The sequence below is a fragment of the Paramisgurnus dabryanus genome, chromosome 10, assembly GCF_030506205.2.
Source record: "Paramisgurnus dabryanus chromosome 10, PD_genome_1.1, whole genome shotgun sequence".
NCBI classification, from domain to species: domain Eukaryota; kingdom Metazoa; phylum Chordata; class Actinopteri; order Cypriniformes; family Cobitidae; genus Paramisgurnus; species Paramisgurnus dabryanus.
Genome location: NC_133346.1, coordinates 12,237,241 through 12,256,232, shown reverse-complemented (window position 1 = coordinate 12,256,232; position 18,992 = coordinate 12,237,241). Strand labels below are relative to the sequence as shown.

The 18,992-nt window shown below is 38.2% G+C and overlaps 1 protein-coding gene across 1 annotated transcript in view; it reads right to left on the bottom strand.

The window, feature by feature from the left end:
* med13a (mediator complex subunit 13a) overlaps positions 1-18,992 on the bottom strand; it is a 64,961-nt gene that overhangs the window by 33,981 nt on the left and 11,988 nt on the right. The window contains exon 3 of the mRNA XM_065258527.2: positions 14,200-14,368. Coding sequence (XP_065114599.1) covers positions 14,200-14,368 — 169 coding nt within the window. The remainder of the gene's footprint in view (positions 1-14,199; positions 14,369-18,992) is intronic.

Below are 18,992 nucleotides of genomic sequence, written 5' to 3'. Positions count from 1 at the left end.
CCATCAAAAAGTGTTTTAACTCTTTCACCGCCAGCATTTTTCATGATTTTTACAAAAGTTGAATGCCTTCCAGAAAATGCTCCTTTTTAAATATATAAACATACAATATATGAAATAAAAGAACAGACCCTCTGCTTTCAGACCCTATCTTCATGTGTTCTGTTTTTATCACCTCTCAAATATGTGTAGGTTTCATCAAGAACACAAATTTTGAGCAAAAAGCTGAGATAATTCCATTTTTGTGAAGGACTTTTGATAGAGATCAGATGCAGAGCGATCTTTAAAACATATACGGACATACAGCTGTTTACCCTATAGGGCAAAACTTCCGGTTTATAAGTTGCGGAAGAGCGCCTGGTGGATAATAGCGGTATTGCAGATTGACGAGATAACTCGTCAATGGCGGGGAAAGAGTTAAGCATGGGGGTTACATTGTAACATGCTTGCGTTCATCCCTGAAGACTTTTTACTTGAGTCTAATTATGTTTTGGTTGAAAAAATGAGAATCGTGATCTCATTTCCCATGGAGAAAAACCATGATTCACATTTTTGCAAGAATCGTGCAGCCCTAATTATGTTACAAGTGGAAGACCCTAAAAACAGGTGTTAAAGGGGTGTAAAGTATTTTTAGCCGGTCCGCTTTCATGCTCATGTAGTCTTATGTGTTTAGCCACAAAAGACAGCCTACTCTCCGCCTACTGACGTGACGTACCGAGCACAATATTTTCCAATCGCTCCTGACTTCTAATGTGAACCTGCTGTGTTTGGGCAATCATTGAAAAAACTAAAGTGGCTACTAGGGCTGTGTATTGGCAAGGGCCTCACGATACGATACGATACATATCATGATACACGGACCTTGGTACGATGTATCACGACACGATACAATGCGTTGCATGCTGCGATACATTGCAATCCTTTTTCTTTTTCATATCAAAAATGCAAAAAACAGAGCTAACTTTTTTTTTAAGCCAAAGTGCTTCCACACAGAGTCCTGCACGGGTCCATTTTTGGAGACCCGTGTCCGTCCGTACCCGCAAAGTTCAGCACCAGATCCGACCCGTCACCCGTGATAATATCAAAATTAAATCCGCACCCGCCCGGACCCGTTAATATTTGGCCCGTTACCCGACCCGTACCCGCATAAATCACACACTCTAAAATCATTCCAATTAAAGTGCTTTATTTTTTATCTCGTACCTCTCTAAACATCACAACAGCGTCATGAATAGGCTAATGAAACAGGCTAAAGTGCGCTCTGTTTTGTGCCATTTAAGTAGTCTATCGGCACAAATGGAACATGATAACTATACAGAAATAGACATATTAATAAAAAAACAAGAAAAAGAACAACCTACCTACACAACCCCTGCTGTGCTCCTAAGTCTCGTCTCGAAATGCTTTCTAAGAGAAGACGTTCAGCTTCCGGCTATCAACAGCAAAACTTTATGCCAGAGTCCCGCAACGCTCGCTTCAACCATAGGGCTCCAAGCATAGACAGTAAAAGAAAGGCTCCAACAAACTACGAGAAGAATCAACAAACTGGTCGCGCACTGTTGTAGTGGTGGTGACGTGATGGGTCAAATGTCATATGTTCCGCGTGTAATGGTAATTAGGGCGTGCACACCAAAGCTTTTACCCCCGCGGCCGTTTTTCAAATAAGCCGGCGGTCAGCGGTTTTTCCGCGCTCGGCGCTGAGGGTCGAGAGTTGAAAGAGATTAAAGTTTGGGTGAAATTCTCCGCTCGTCAATGTCAGTTGTCACACGGCCGTCCAATCACAGTGGAGAAAGGGCGGGACAAGTATCACAACAACCAACCGGCTCACAGCTTAAGTATCACAGCTAAAAAGCGCTTGGCTGAAAAAACAGCCGTGTTTCAAAGTTTGGTGTCACATCATTAGACATACAGATTTTGCACATATTATCATTTGCACTACTACCCGCCCGCGCGGAGTTAATTATCCGCCCGCGGCCCCGCCCGTGAATTTTAGGAATGTCACAATCCACCCGTTTGAGACACTTTTATGCAGGTACCCGCGGGTACCCGCGGGTACCCGACCCGTTGCAGGACTCTGCTTCCACACGTCAACTTTAAAATCTGCAGGTGTTTTTAAATGTTCTGCCATTTTCTCACTCCCGCTTACTTTTGAGACATTGGCCAAATATGACAAACAACTGAACAGTGACAACTACAGCAGGGGCGGAGGAGGTTGTTTGTTTGATGGGTAAAAAATATCGATAGTAGAGATTTAAATATTGATACACTATCGTGGAAAAAATGTATCACAATAGTTAACTGTATCGATATTTTTGCACAGCCCTAGCAGCTACTCTTCGCCTCTTTCATTTGTGTTTCAATTTGAGAGAGTCTAAAAAGTTGCACGAAATTATTTCATCATTATTCTGAAATATTTGAGACAGCCCCTACATGCCCAAAATGATGTGCAGCATGTTTACTTACAACACAAGCAGTAGTACATAATATTAGTGCACGTCAACTTAAACCCATCATTTCTCCTGCTCGTGTTTTAATGACTCGCCCATGCATCCCCTCGAAGTAATCAAGACAGAAGTGGTCGAAATTGGAGAAGGAATAAACAGTAGGCGAGAATAGGCATGTGTCTCTCTTATCCACTTGTGTAAACAGCCTCTGTGTGTTTAAAGTGCTACATAGTCAGGTAAGGGGTCTTAAACGCTAAACTAACTAAATCACACAAAAGGGAAACTACGAGAGTATCATGCCAAACATCAAAATCTTAATATGCACACTTCAATCACATGACAGGTTCAGACGTCAATCACCTGACCAATAACAGCAGCAATATCAGATGACCAACACAAGAACATGCTGTTGCACACACCCCAAGTCTTAACCTCTTAAGCAAACCCACGTAAGGTTTCAGCCACTGTAAAATACTATTGAAGAGTTTTACTACACTTGAGTCTGTTTACCACAAATGGAGAACTGAGAGTTTCTGAACTGCCTTCAGATTAAAGCAGTCAACCACAGAGAAACGGCAGTTAACACAGACAAACATGTACGTCGACTGCATTCATCAAAGATCTTTCAAACAAAGCCTTTACACAAAGAGAAAGAGGCCACCATCTCATTCATAAAGCTTAATTCTTAAACGAAAAGCTCAGTCTATAACACAATTTAAAAACCCTCTAGACTTGATGATGACTGACTGTTTTTCCTCATCATAACAGCTGAACAAACCCTGCGAGATGTTAGCAAACAGAACGTTTGTTAGTCAACAGTCACTTATGTTAATTAAATGTTTATTGATCTTGTGTAGCAAGCTTTCACTATACAAAGCCTATGTTGAAGATCTGATTGGTTGCTGATCAGAGACCTTAAATCTTGACAAAAATCATCTCAACAGCCGCACATGGAGGGGTGTTACGGTGTTAAAACTTTAAAGCCAAAATTAAATTAAAGGTCACGTTCTTTCTGATCCCCTAGTTAGTGTGTAATGTTGCTATAATAGCATAAATAATACCTGTAAAATGATAAAGCTCAAAGTTCACTGCCAGGGCGATATATTTTCTTTAACAGAATTTCCCTTTCAAAGCCTACAGCGAACGGCCAGTTTGGACTACAGCCCTCTACTTCCTGCTTTAATGACGTCAGTAGAACAGTTTTTTTTTTTTACTAAACTCCACCCACAGAAATACGTCAGTCGCAAGCTAAGCTAATGGCTAGCTAAGCTGATATCAAATCACAACACACTAAACAAGCTACACAATCAGAACTCGATACGCATTTCTGAAGGAGGGACTTCATAGAACAAGGAAGACATCAGACTGTTTTGAGGACAGTGAAAACAGCGCTATACAGATAAGTAAATTGTGTGAAAAATAACCACTTTTTTACACATGAAACATGAACACATTATATATTGCGCATTGTAAACACAATTAAAGCTTCAAAAACACAGAAAGAACAGGACCTTTAAGTTTTAATGCAAAAATGAAATGTAAATAAATAAAACTAATATATAGAAAAAGACAACTTTATAAAAGACAGACATACACACTGCATTTTAATTTATTTAGTTTTTTTTGCAACCAGCCAACAATCTGTTATTGGTAAAAAAAACCAGATAAACACTTTAAATAGTGCTTCAAAAAAAGTGAAAAGTGATGCATCAAAATGATACGAAATCAAAAAAATTATACACAGATAAGAGACACAAAAAATGCAAAAATATAATTATGTACTCAAACACAACAGTGGCAAAAGATTGACAAATTCATAAAGTGCTATAACAATTATGGTTAAAGTCAGGTTTCGTTTGGTGAGGAAGTTCCTTTTCTATTTAAAAATTGCTAACCACCCCAAAATTGATTTACATAATAATTTGCATAATCCAAATTCAAAAATGCTCGAATATAACTAAACACATGGTTATCAAACAAATACTGTTGGAAGAAACTTAATAGACAAGATATAAAAACAGGTGTTTGTCTTTGTGCAAGTTAACACTGTAAACCCCCCCCCCTAAAAAAAACACATTCACGTCTTAATATAAAGCTCATAAATTTCCAACATTGGCATTAGAATGTAATCAGTACTTTTTAAAAAATGCGGGGTACCAGAAAGGAGACCCTGGAACATCTCTACAGACTGTAAATCTATCTACAGCATTACACTCCACACACACTCCTCAGGAAGGAGAGGACAGGAGATCTCGATATGGACAATGAGTCAAGGCCACAGTGTAATGAGCATCTGAGGAAAGGCGATGGATAAAGATGAGAAGGGGAATAAAGATGGAGAGAAAGAGACAGGCTTGACATTCACCATTGATCTTTGTGACCAACGCTTTGCAGTCAGCAATAAAACGTGTGTTTTGCTGATAAAAAAGAACAACAATGGAAAGTGTAAAAGTAGGAGCTTTGGAATGTCAGGAATGTCACATCTGTCTCGCAAAACTGTATTCGGAAAGCAGCAAAGAGGAGCTGGATAAGATGGGAGTTGCAGTGTGGCACCGACCCATACCAGTCTAGATTTACTAGAGCTTGTTTATCTAAGTAGAAGTTTTAAGAATGCTTATCACTGATAACCTTTGATTGTTTTGCATGAGAACAAGAAAAAAAGTCAAGGAGAATATCGGGATTGAACGTGAGGGTGTGCATGTGTATTAGATGGGTTAGGACCAGTACTTCTGTGCACATCTGCTGTTCAAACTGCGTCTTGTAAACAGTACGTAATAAAACAAGAGTAACCGTAAATAAATTAAGTTTACAATATGAAGTACATATGTGGCTGAAAAAGCAACGTATGTGACATGACGAGGAGCAGATAGGATGTGCAAATGTTTGTTTGTGCATTCTGCATTGATTTTTGAGAGGATATCTAAAAAGATTAGGTGAAATTAACGAACCTTCATTCTCTAGGAAACCGTGTCAAATAAAAGACAAGTTTGACATTTTAATCTGAACCCATAAAAACGCATTCCAATATGTAGTTCATCATAGAGAGGCGCTTTGCATTGTCCAGCTGCGTACCAGTGTATGCATTACTGCAGATAAATGATTTTGTGCCCACGTAAGCGTGTGACTTCATTAAATGCGATCTCTGTGGGTGTGTACAGATGCGCAGAAATCTGTGCGGCTTCACCCAGGTAGGTATCACGAGAGATATATTTAGCCCTGCAGCCGCAGTCTGTCTGATCCGATCCTTCGCTGCCCTACTAAAAGCACTCTAATAATACGAACGCAAAAACGGCTGATTGCAAATTTAATAACCAGTACAGTATAATTGCGACATATAGATGAAAAATGCACAATGACATGTGGGGAATGCATCGTGTTCAACAATGGCACACACGTCTACCAAGCTCCCATGTGAACACTGCCCATAAAAGAACACGCTGGATCGGAGGATTAGCCATGGTAACAGATCTACTGCTCACACACCCACTATGAGAGAGAGAGAGAGAGAGAGAACGAGAGCACAAGCGTGATCACTGCTCTGACCTGTATGAAGGATGATGTAAGCAGCTAAAACACATCAGGGTTTGGTTACAGAGCTGCACCGTGTGACAGCACAGGCAGCCAACAAGAGAACCACCCACTGTCTTAGCATAGTTATATCAAGCATACAGCTATTTACAGTTTACCGTGTTAACCATTTCAAAATATATTAAAAACAAATTAAAAGCGAGTTCTCTTGTACTTCAGAGTCTAGTTTCCGATTCACAAATATCCTCTAATTATAGAGAAACCACAAGACACTCTGTGCTTGTACGCTAGACAACAGGGCACAGTACAGGAAGGGTTTGGGTTTGTTCACAAGCTGGAATTCTTCCCAAAAATTTACGGAGTGAGAAAGGAAACCAGCGGCGCTGCGGAGGCTGTCTGCGTTTTCCGCGAGGAAGGATTTAGAAGGCGGGCGTCAAGATAAAGTGCCGGGGGGGACAACATAGGCCCGGAGTCTAACAGGTTTAGGAGGTAATCCCTCAAAAGGAAACGCAAGTATATGTCTGCATGCATGACTCCTTAAACACACCTTATCTAATCGAAACCATCCGCAGAGGTTGAAGATGAACATGAAACGGCATTCCCAATGCATCTGACTTCCGAGTACAGAGTGAATGTTCGGCAGGAAATAGTGCTGGGTGTGACTTGATTTTATCCATCTGGATCTAATTGGATTGCAAAGTGGAGAAACTCCTCTATTATTTATTAAAAGCATCGGTTGTTCATTTGAATTTGATGAAATGTTATAAATAAAAAAAATTCTTAGTGAAAAACTATTTTGTTTATACATTTATCCTAATATGCATTGAACTAACCTATAGTTTTGTCAGACTGCTCTTTAGTTCTCAGTTTATTCAACTTAAATAATCCCCTACTTCTAGCTAATAAAATTAAATTTTAAGAGTTAAACGTTCACTAGTAACACAAATGGACACTAATCACATAAAAACAATGATCATAAAATAAGTTAACTCAATGACTTAGTTTATTGTGATTAATCCAATGAAGGTGCTTTTTGCTTATTAAACTTTGTCTAAATCAATTTTTTTATAATAGGCCAACCAAAGCAGAGATGGAAACTAATGCTTTAAAATGACATGGACACATGAATCGTTTAAATCTTCAAGAAAAATTACCATCAGGAAGAAACACCGTAACACAGGATTACCCAAACTCAGTCCAGCAGGGCTGGTGTCCTACAGAGCTTAGCTCCACCCCTAATCAAACAAACCTGAAGCAGATCATTAAGCTCTTACTAAGCATACTAGAAACTTCCAGGCAGGTGTGCGGAGGCAAGTAGGAGTTAAACTCTGCAAGACACCGGCCCTCCAGGACCGAGTTTGGGTACCCTTGCCATAGAGTTTTTATGTTCCACTTCAAAGGCATTACATCACTTGTACTGATTCAGTCCTTGCCAGCTTGTCTTTCATGAATGGAGCTGAGAATGTGTTTCCATGGTACACTACAACCCACAGCCGTATTTGAAACAGGTGATATCCTCTGAGGTACAGTCGCACTGTTCTGCTTCGGCAGCTCTTTAGGGACAAAATAAAACACGTCCTTGTCGGAAAAAAAACACATGCTTAGGACTTGAACACAATTTAGCACTGAGGGATTTGACACTAAGAGACAAGCAAGCAAGCTTTGGGAATCAGTGTAGCTGGCAGTAATGTTAATCACCACCCAGGCCTTCGCAACACTATGTTCCTCTGCCTCCGAGCCTGTTATTTAAAAGCCTCCATGAGCACAGATTAAAAAACACCACATTTTAGTTCATAACATCTTATTTGCAAACATACAAAGAATATAAACTCATCTAAGATAACCACTTATACTCAAGAGACATCTTACCACAAGGTCTGCATTTAAAGACTCTGAAATCACATTTTGATGCTATTACACAACACACAGAAGTACATCCATTACAAGATCACACAATTTTTAAATAGACAAATGAGTTTTCAGTTTCAGAAAAGGGAGAAAAACAGAAGGCGGAAAGAGGACAAGAAGCTTGATAGTAAATATGCACGTTCGTTCACACTTAATAATTAATGAATATATAAACATGTCAAAGTCATGGATGTGCACATAATTATTCAAGTAAATAGTAATCATGAACAAATAAATAAATGAGTAGTTTTCCTTTTTTATTGCATTGCCTCTGTTACATTTACTGCCTTTTATTGGCTTTGCACAGTGACAAAGTTTAATCTAAACTATCATTTAGGGACGCCCGATCGATCAGTATCAGCCGATAATGGCATTAAATGACTCGATCGGTACCCGCTAAATTTTCTAAAAAAAAAATACAACCCGTTGCTCGCGTGCGACGTGCAGATTTGGATATTTCTCTTTGCCTTTACAGAGAGATGTGTATTTTCTATTAGGACGTGCGCCATGTTTTCACATCCGCATCAAACAACGTATACAACACACATCTATTGCGGAAAATTGCATCCTCATGCCAAATGTTTATTATTTGCATGCGTTTTAAAGTTTTAAGCGTTTAAAATTTCAGTTTTATTCCACAGCTGATCTTGTCTGCGTACACCCGCCATGGGCACACACAGCAGCCTGTCATCAGTGCACGTGAACAAAGCGATCTCTTACGTCTTAAAGCTACATGAACCTAATTTATCTTTTGATAAAATCACTCTCCGCTTTTGACTAAGGAACTGTTATACTTTCTACTGGGGATGTGCATTTATGTCATTTTTTCATTTCGATTAATGCATAGGTCTGAAGAACAAGTACTTGATTAACTGGGGGCGGGGCAATCAAGGGGGCGGGGCGTATACGTCATGATGAAAATGAAAATATTTTTATTAAAAACACTCAAATAAAACTTAATTTTGAAGAAACTATGACAGTACAATGAACACATACTAGATTTTTAATGAATTAAATGTTTTTAACAGAAACCTCTTCTTACAGGAAAAGCTGCGTGATGAAGTGAAACTAAAGGGTTAATAAACACAAACCGAACCGCTTTCTATATGACACACTCATAATACATAATATTAAGCCTTTATACAACATAAATTTACAATGTGCATCTATCTGCATAAAATGCAAGACTTTCACTAAGTTTTCAACTAAGTTATCTAAAAAAAAGAGAAAGTTTAACTCCTTTTGTGGATGTGCATCATAAACAGCGCATTTTTAAACATGTCCAGTCAAAGCACAAGCTTCATAACATTAAGCAGCTTTAAGTCTTTTGCTATCATTTTAGCAATTAGCTGTGTCGTGTCGTCCTCTTACCTCAGTCAAGATGTAATGTTAATGCTCGTATGGCTCTCTGGTATCTCTTGACATTTGATGTTTAAATATGAGATGATAACCTATTGAACTTTTGACGGCGCTGTACATTTTGCACCTGACTGACTGTATTTCCGAAAATCAAAACCTTAGTGCCTTAGTGATGTGACGCGTGGCTAGCTTCATGGGATCTGCGAGCTGCCGCGCATTGCGGGGAACGGCTGGTTGCTGCGACATGGTCGCGCGGAGTTTGTTTTTGAATCACGCATGGTAATGTCATATGCAGTCCTGCGTAGCTCGACACGACGTCAAACACGCATCTCCAGTAGGGATGCTAAACAATTAATCGCGATTAATCGTTAGCAGAATAAAAGTTTTTGTTTACATCACATATGTGTGTAAACTGTGTATAATAAATATGTATATATACAAATATGAACACATTTATGTATAATTTTAAGAATTTTTTTATATATTAAGTATTTATATTTATATATAATATAAATTATACATAAATATACAAATGTATATACACATGTTAACATTTCTAAAACATATACATGCATGTGTGTACATTTATTTATACAAAATGATTATACAGAGTTCACACACATATATGATGTAAACAAAAACTTTTATTCTGCTAACAATTAATCGCGATTAATCGTTTAGCATCCCTAATCTCCAGACCCAGTCTTTACTACCACATGCGCTTGTAACGCTAATCGGACATCCAAATGCCACCATATCAACAATAAATAAATCAAACCCACATGATCATCGTTTTCGTGAACGATCATCGATGCCACTCGATGCTCGAGTACTCGTGCCCATCCCTACTTCCTACGAATGCACGTATATTTAATTCATACAGTAAAGACTGTAATCGGTTTCGACTGCAAAAATCCTGATCGGAGCATCCCTACTATCATTTTTTAAATCTTTTTTTAATTAATATTAGGGATGCTAAACGATTAATCGTTAGCAGAATAAAAGTTTTTGTTTACATCACATATGTGTGTAAACTGTGTATAATAAATATGTATATATATAAATATGAACACATTCATGTATAATTTTAAGAAATAAAATGTATATATTAATTATTTATATTTATATATAATATAAATTATACATAAATATACAAATGTATATACACATGTGAACATTTCTAAAACATATATGCATGTGTCTACATTTATTTATACAAAGTTATTATACACAGTTCACACACATATGATGTAAACAAAAACTTTTATTCTGCTAACGATTAATCGCGATCCCTAATTAATATAAATGAAAACAATTTGCTTAGCCCTGCACAATTACATTCACACTTCATAACCAACTGCATTAATACCTCGCCAAGACAAAGTGCATTAGATCATGCTTGCTTCAATCAGACGATAGCAAAACTGGCAATTAGACAATGCTCGAGAACACAACCTGGACTTGATTTGGTTTCATATACTTAACTACAGCACATATCTATTGCAATAAATAAAAAATAACAATACACTGCTGAATCCACATCACACTATCTGTGAGAATCAACTAAGGGAGGCAAATCTCGGTGTCGGTGTATAAGTAAAAGTGGGTTAGCTGGAAGAAAAAGCTGTTGTTAATTTTATCTTTCACATTGCAGTGATTTGCTGAAAGACAGAGGTGTAAAACACAAACACACAAAACAGCAGTTACAGCCTTGTTAACAGATCTCAAAAGCAAGCTTGTGTGCTTTAACCACAATATTACACTGATATCAGGCTTCCCTCACTTGCAAAAACAGAATTCCAGTAGTAAACACTGATCTGTGTAATGCGCTGAAAACTCTGATTGTAACACCTGTATTTTTAACCTGCTTGAAAGCTGTCTGGCTGCTCTCTAATAGTGTATAAATGACCTTGAGGATGATAAGAAAAAAAAAAAGAGCAAACAAATGACGCTGTGAGGAAAGAACTGTGGCAGAGGGCAGAGAAAAGCAGAGCTGCTCTTTTTTCCCACCCCTACACACGTCGTCTCAGTTTCTTATCAAAGAGCGCAGATGCTGACAAGGAGAAATGCAGTGCGAGGGATAGAGCGGCTGCATGGTGGCAGTAAGCAGCTAATATACGAATACAAAAAGAGTGCATTGCAGCCGGAGATCTTCATTCAAGTCTGATCACCTTTGATTTCCTATAATAAGCATCACTGTGGCATCTAAAACAGCATTATAAAGTGTATTAGACTGTAGCACAAGCAATGCAGATAAGCACTTATCTGTACTTTAATGCCCACTAAGATAGTGTGTATATCTTGTTCGCCGACACTAGTTTCACAATTTGGTCTCAGACCTTGAAGGTAACATGGTTTGTTTAGGGCCACTAGGCTAAATCACATAAACATATTCGATTTAGAAAACAGAGCTTCATAAACATGCTTGGCATGTAATGACCAAGCCAACCAAAAAGATGCGTTTTAATTTCTGTCATTTTAAATTGACACAATTGACTCAATGTGTCATAAATTCCTATTAATGTGCACAATTCACAAATAAAAATATATCATTCTTTGTGGCTAAAATAACTTTTCCACCCAAAGCTATGCAATCGATAATAGCATCACTCAGTTGGCACCAGTAACCTATTGGGCTGTGTGCTGACATATTATGTGGTAACACTTTAAGTGACCCGAGTTCAAGTCCCGTATCATGGTCCTTTCCAGGTTCCTGTTCCCCTCTTTCTCATCCCATATAATTTCCTGTCATCTTTACATACAACTACTGAAAGTCCAATAACATAACTTTAAAAAATTAATTACAATTATCGCTCAACGATCAATTGACGAGTTCATATGCAAAGCAAATTAAAAGGTACATACTTGTTTTCTTGTAAATTAGCATTTTTATCAAACTTTAATTCTGATTATTAGATTCTGCCAACAAATCACTATTTTTGAATGGCCTGAGGTTGCGATTAAGCAGATTTGAAGCGAAGGTATTTGACAACCGTATAATAATCATTATATCATATAGGGCTGGGCGGTATGACGGTATATTCCGTTACCGCGGAATAAAATGTCAGACGTAACAGATTTTTCTATTCCGTCTATTCCGCGGAATGCAAATAAGTGGGCGTGGCTAACTCTGCCCTCCAGCATGTTAGACTGAGTGTGACGGAGAAACATGTAAAATAGTTCACTTATAAAAAATGAACGAGTTATTTGTGTAATTTTTATAATAAGTGCCAGTGAATCCACCGCGGGTCACGCAGCGAGACTTTTTCTTGCTCGCTCTCTCTCTCGCGCGCATTCTCTCTCCCTGCAGCAGCCGGCCGGTCTCTCGCGTGCAGAGGTCTTTCTAGGCAAGCGCAAGGAGCTGCGACGCCAAATAAAGAGTTCTTCTCGCACATAATGCTAATAGTTGTAAAGTTTTCTGAACTTTAAGCAAGCTAAGACAAAACTCGCGTTTATATCAGTGACACGTGCGATGTGGAGCCATGTAGTTTGACGCGCCATTTGCTTGTACAAACATATTTGATCGGAAAGACGAGAAAGAGATGCAAATGTTAAGGTCTAATAGAAAGTAAAGGGCGTCAAGACCTTAAAACAAACTTTATGATCATCACATCATAGCACCTGTCACATTTATAATATCTAGAGCTTCTTCTCTCATATACAGCTATTTATCCTGTCTGTAGGTTTTTGCATATATTTATACCTGTTCATTTTACATATTGCATATGTTTAATGTAATGTATGCATAAATACAAAATACAATGAAGCCACACTATAGCTTCAATGGTCTATAAAGTTAATTACTCAATTAAAAACAAGATTCAATGCTCATATTTTAAAACTGTGGTGAGCATTTAGTTAAAAGCTATAGTGAGTGGTGTATCTCTGTACATTTTTATCATCAAAAAACAATATAAACTGAAAAACATGTATACCGTGAAATATTCCGTTCCGTGAAATAAAATGTGTCATTCCGTGGAATAGATTTTTGGTCATTCCGCCCACCCCAGATAATATAATAATCTGTTATCATTATCATTTTTTGACAGACGTTGCAGCTTTCTTTCTGAGCTCCTCAATTCGTCCCAATAGATACATATACTGCCCTGCATTACTGAATCTTCAGCTACGCTTAAGGGCGCGCACACATTAACCCAACCAAACCGTAAAGCCTGGTTCGTTTGACCGCTCTGTACTGTGCCCGGGTGCAGCTTACTTAAATCCACCCTGGCCGGCTTGTGCAAGTGGGCTCGGGTCACCTGGGCTCAGTCGCGCAACACGGAGTGTGATCAAACAGAGAGGGCAACAATTGTTTTAATTAAGTGCTTGAGCCAGTGTGCGCAGGTACTTCTGACAGAAGGTCGCCAGTCCCAAGCTGAGAAACTGGCTTTTCTGGCATTTTAAGCGCTGCTTGAATGATTGATTTATTCTTCTTAATAAAAACACATCAACAGAACGATCTCCCTTATATTAAACATTATATATGTATATTATAACAAAACAAATAAGCATGCGGCTTCTGTCAACGTCACTGTCAGGCAACTTGTCTCACACATATTGACAGTAATAAATTAAATCTGACACCTGCGGCTCTGTGATGTGACGCGCGTTCAGCTCGCAATGAATTCAGGCAGCAGACACATTCAGTTTTTAGTGTCTCTCTAACGAAACTAAATGATTTAATTACAAGAAAAAAACTCTGAATGACAGTGGAAAACGGTGATGCGGTGGGCAAGTGATCTAATCCCTGAGAGGCTAAAGCACTGTGCATCACCAGTTATACCAATTATCACAACATGCCTAGTTCTCTGGCACGATTTGGTTGGGTTAGGTATAATATGAGTGCACCCTACAACTACATTGTTCAATAAAAGGCTAAAGCCAAGTCATAAGTGAAACCAATACCCATTTGAACAAACAAGAACATTTTGAAAGCACCAAGCAGAAGCAATGCTCATCATACCTCTTGTTTATGGGCTTCTCGTCCTTTTCGTAGGGTTTGACGAACCATTTGCCGATGCGTACAAAACTGCGGTTCATCAAACAGCGCTCAAGGAGGTTATGAATGGCCTTGAAGAGAAGAGTTCGACATTCGTAGGACAGACCGCTCTCCCACACACCGTCGTCCTCGCCTAAGGAGAAAAACATTGGTTATTACCTGCTGTGCAAAGAGTGACAATTGCACTTTTTTTATATAAATACTTAATTGGCTTACATAAAAAAAATCTCATCTTTTAAAGGCGGGGTGCACGGTCTCTGAAAGCCAGTGTTGACATTTGAAATCACCTAAAGAAACACACCCCTACCCCAATAGAACCTGGACCTTCTTTTGATAGACCCCCCCACACACATACGCAACCCAGGCAACAATGTTGGTTAGTAGACACGGCCCTTACTGCTGATTGGCTACAAGTGTGTTTTGGTACTCGGCCCAACTCCCTTTTCTAAAGCGTTTCTCAAAAATAGTTCACGAAGCAGTGACTCTAGATGAATATTAATGAAGTATTTTACAGAACAGTAGACACCAATTAATAAAACAACAATAATAAGCACATTGTATTCCAGTGCTCATATCTTTTATAAACTATAATGAAGATCCTACTAAAATATATTTTTTAAATACAACATACAAGAATTCTGATCCTCTTGTCAATTTTAAAGCAATTCGTTTTTTTAGTGCTCATTTTGATTTGACTTGGGTCTTAATTAGTTCAGCCTGATAGACTGATCCTATCGAAATGCCATCTTGCCTCGCACTGGCAGGTAAAACGTCCAACGAGGCCGTAAATCCGAGCGCTGGTTTGTTTCTGGATCACGTTCGGCTGTGGCCTCCATGCTTCAGTAATCTCATTAGGAGTCACTGCTTAAACCTGGCAGCCCTTAAGCTCCTTTCAAACATGTCCCTGTGCAGCACAGCTCCCATGAGCACCCATAGGCTGTAGGAATTACACCACCCGCCCCAGCCCGCCCGCCAGTCTGCAGATGGATACAGAGCAAATTCACTTGATAGAACAGTAACACGCATCCATATAGGCTTCCCAGACATTTGAAAGACCATATCTGCCACAGTGTCTTTAATCAGACACGCATTGTGACAACACACTATTTTGCATGCAATTTTGCATGTAAAACAAAGCTTTGTTTTTAAAACACTTCTTGCTAACTATTCACAACAGGATATGGTTTTGTACCCATGTGTTAGTGCCCATTACACCAAACAACTATATCATCAAACGTTCATTGATACACCGCAAGAAATTCTGCAGAATGTCCCGCAGGTTTATCCAGAATTTGAATGGCGAGCGTACACGAAGTTTTATGCATGCCCTATCCCTTTGCATGTTCGGCTGTCTTTCCTTTACATCCATTTTAAATAAATGTTAATGTTACATAAAAAGGTCAAATGTTAAGTTATCAGCTAACAATTTTAATGCAGTACTCTTTAAACTCAGCACAGGAAATTTAAAAAAGCCCAGATTGGGTTTGGGACAATCAAAAGGTCATTCACATGCAGCAAAATATCTGCAGGCTAAACCCAGTCGAAAAACTGGAATCAGGCCAGAAGGCGAATCTATAATTCGTTGATGTCTTCTGAAAAGGCAGCAAGTAGCACAATTCACTTTTAAAGGATGTCATTGATTTGACTAACAGCTTGGCAACAATAAAACACCTTGTCTATTGTCAAGGCGACGAGAGTGCACGAGAGAGAGAATGAGGTGGTTTTGGCTGTCTCATGCATCTTTTAATACCTTAAATATGGGGCCTGCTACTGCTCACCTGTACACAGATAAACGTTCTTGACTGAATCATTCTTGGTAAGAAACTTTAACCTCAGAGCTCATGAAAGACTCCCATTCATCTTACATCTAAAGAATAACAGGCATTGATCTTCTGATATCCGCTTCTTACAATTTCCAAATGTGTTCTTTCAGACCACAACCTTGATTCAAAACATGAAAAACGTTTTAAATGTGCTATAAATAAATGGTTTACTCAAAAGAAATATAATAAGAATTTACACTTGTATACATCAACACTTCCCAAGCCATACTATTGATTTTTACTTGTAATCCTTACACCTGGTGGTCAGATACAAAAATGTGCCTTTATTTTTACTCACAACTGCACCACAAATATGATTGTATAATGCCAAATCAACTTTTCTGTATATATCATATACATTACTGTCATAATAGCCGCTTTAGTGTGTAAATGGCATTACCCTCACAATTTCTACTGTGGGGAGAGGCGCCTGGTTTCTATAAAGTGTTCCCTTTGACCTTGTCTCTCTGGTCTAACCACTGCCCACAGAAAAAGAGAGAGAGACAGGGAGAGAGAGACACAAGGAGAAAAACGCAGCTGACTACATAAACAAAAACACACAAAAGACTTCAAGACATGCAAACCATGAACTACTAAAACATAACACCAACATATTAAGCATTACTGGCAAAACATTTTGCAGTCTAAAACGAGTCACGATAAATAAATGCAAACATAAAGCATATCTAACAGAATTTTGTTTTAGTGTCAACATCAAATCGTAAAGCTTTATTAAAACCGTCACTGGCTATATTATAGGAAATTGATAAAGTTACTGTATCAAGAAAGTTAACAGATTTCAGGACAATGCCAATAACAATACAGGATGTACAACATACAAATTGGATGAATGGGCAAGATATTACTTTTTATATACTTAAATGGGATTCTTTATGTTTTTAAAGTCACCAAAACTGACACTACTAAGTGCATTAAAAACAGATTCTAAAGTACACCGTGTAAGAGATTTTGCGATCTTGCATATTTGTTATCTCACATTTGGCACAGTTTTACTTAAAATCCAATAATAATAACAACAACAACATGATGCCTTATGATTTATTAAATTGCAAAAAAACACCACAGTATGCACTGTAAGGTATTTCTTTGGCCCTAATAAACATTCATATAAATAATAATTAAAGATGCACTGATATTAAATTTTTTCACCGATACCGAAAATTATAGTTTGGTGCGTATTTTAACATGCATTATGTCGGAAGAGCACTTAGTTTGCACCACTTCGACCTCGGCGTGCAGTAACATCATCACTCTTGACTACTCCCCCTTCTCGCTCAAACTTCCGTCAATATTAATGCGCCTGAGGTCGAATTGCTGCAAACTAAGTGCTCTTCCACCATAATGCAATATAGTTCTCATTTTTATTTTGTGCCACCATACTTACTTGTGTAACTACTCATGTAACAGTCTTTAAATAAGGAAAACATGGAAGTGTTTGGTGGCTTCTAAATTAATCCCTGTTTGGATCCTAAGGAATTAATGGGGCTAGGCTAAATGCTAACACATTCATGACACGCTGTACAACGATTAAGTGCACGCATTGAAAAAAAGATAAGCATGTATTAATTGGTCTAAGTTGAGGTAAGAACATAGAAAAATAATAAAAAAGGTGGTGTCTTCCTTTAACTTCCTGAATGTTATTCATTCACATAATGACAATTAATATTATACTAGTTAATATTAAAACTAAATATAATATTAAACTAGTTATGTTTCTTTACATTTTCTACACAGAGCTCAAATTCAAGAAAAGATGTTCAAATGTCACAACTACACTATTTGGTTTAATAATTTGTTAATACTATGTCAGAAATGTTTTTAAAAAGACATTTATATTAAATTTTGTGTAATATTAAACTGTACGCGCCAAAAAAAAATTATACTGGCCCGATTGGGCCAGTGGTTCAGGTTTTCACTTGCCCTGGCAAAATTTTCAATACAAAAATGTCTGTCACATATTTAAAAATAATAATTCAAAAGGCAAATATAAGCATATACATATACAACAGACATGTTCCAACAAATAAAGGCTCCCAACTTTTCTGCTTTACCTGTAAACTGACAGCAAATCAGTTTCTTTCATTGTGTTTTACCCAAGTAAATGTCTGCTTCCAAGATGTTAAATAATATATATTAATGAAAATATATTTAAGTAACTGAGGGTGAAGCACTGACACGATCGGGAAAGTGACAATACTTTCTACTGGCCCGAACATCACTCACGCTTGCCCCGGGCCACCGGACAGTCCTTTATGTTGAGCCCTAGTAGTTAACTGCAGTGAACGAACTGTGGAATGTTAAGACTGGCCAATCAGAATCTAGCATTTTAGAGAGTCGTGCAATAATAATAATAATTTATATTCATATTTAAACACATCCATATAAAAAGGATTTTTGATCCAGAAACAATAACATATTTAAACATAAATATAAAAGAGAACATACACCCACATTGAAATGGTCTTTTCAATCGAGTCTCCCTGAATCACTCACTGAAGCACACTAGCAACACCATATTATCATCCTTCAGACACCCAGGCTCATAATAGCAGGACAGAGAGAGGAGTGGTGTATCGCTGCTCCCTACAGCCACAGGTTCCTATGCAGGAGTCATTAGATCAGCTGTAGGGTCATTAAACAGAGAGATTAATGTCTGCCCAACCATTGGCCCCAGGGGACCGAGCCAGACCAGGGAAGAGCCAGCGTCGTACGCTACAGGAGCTTCTGTTCTCTCGTTCTGCTTATTTTCTCTGTTCTCCCTTTTCTTCCGTCTCCATCTTTCTTTATTTTTCTCCACCTCATCTTCATCCTATGCTGTAATCTGTCTTCCTCTCTCTCCAGCGCACACCTCCGTCCCTTTCTCTTCTCCGCATGCCCTTGGCTTTCCTTTCTTCAGCTCGTTTGTTCTTTTTC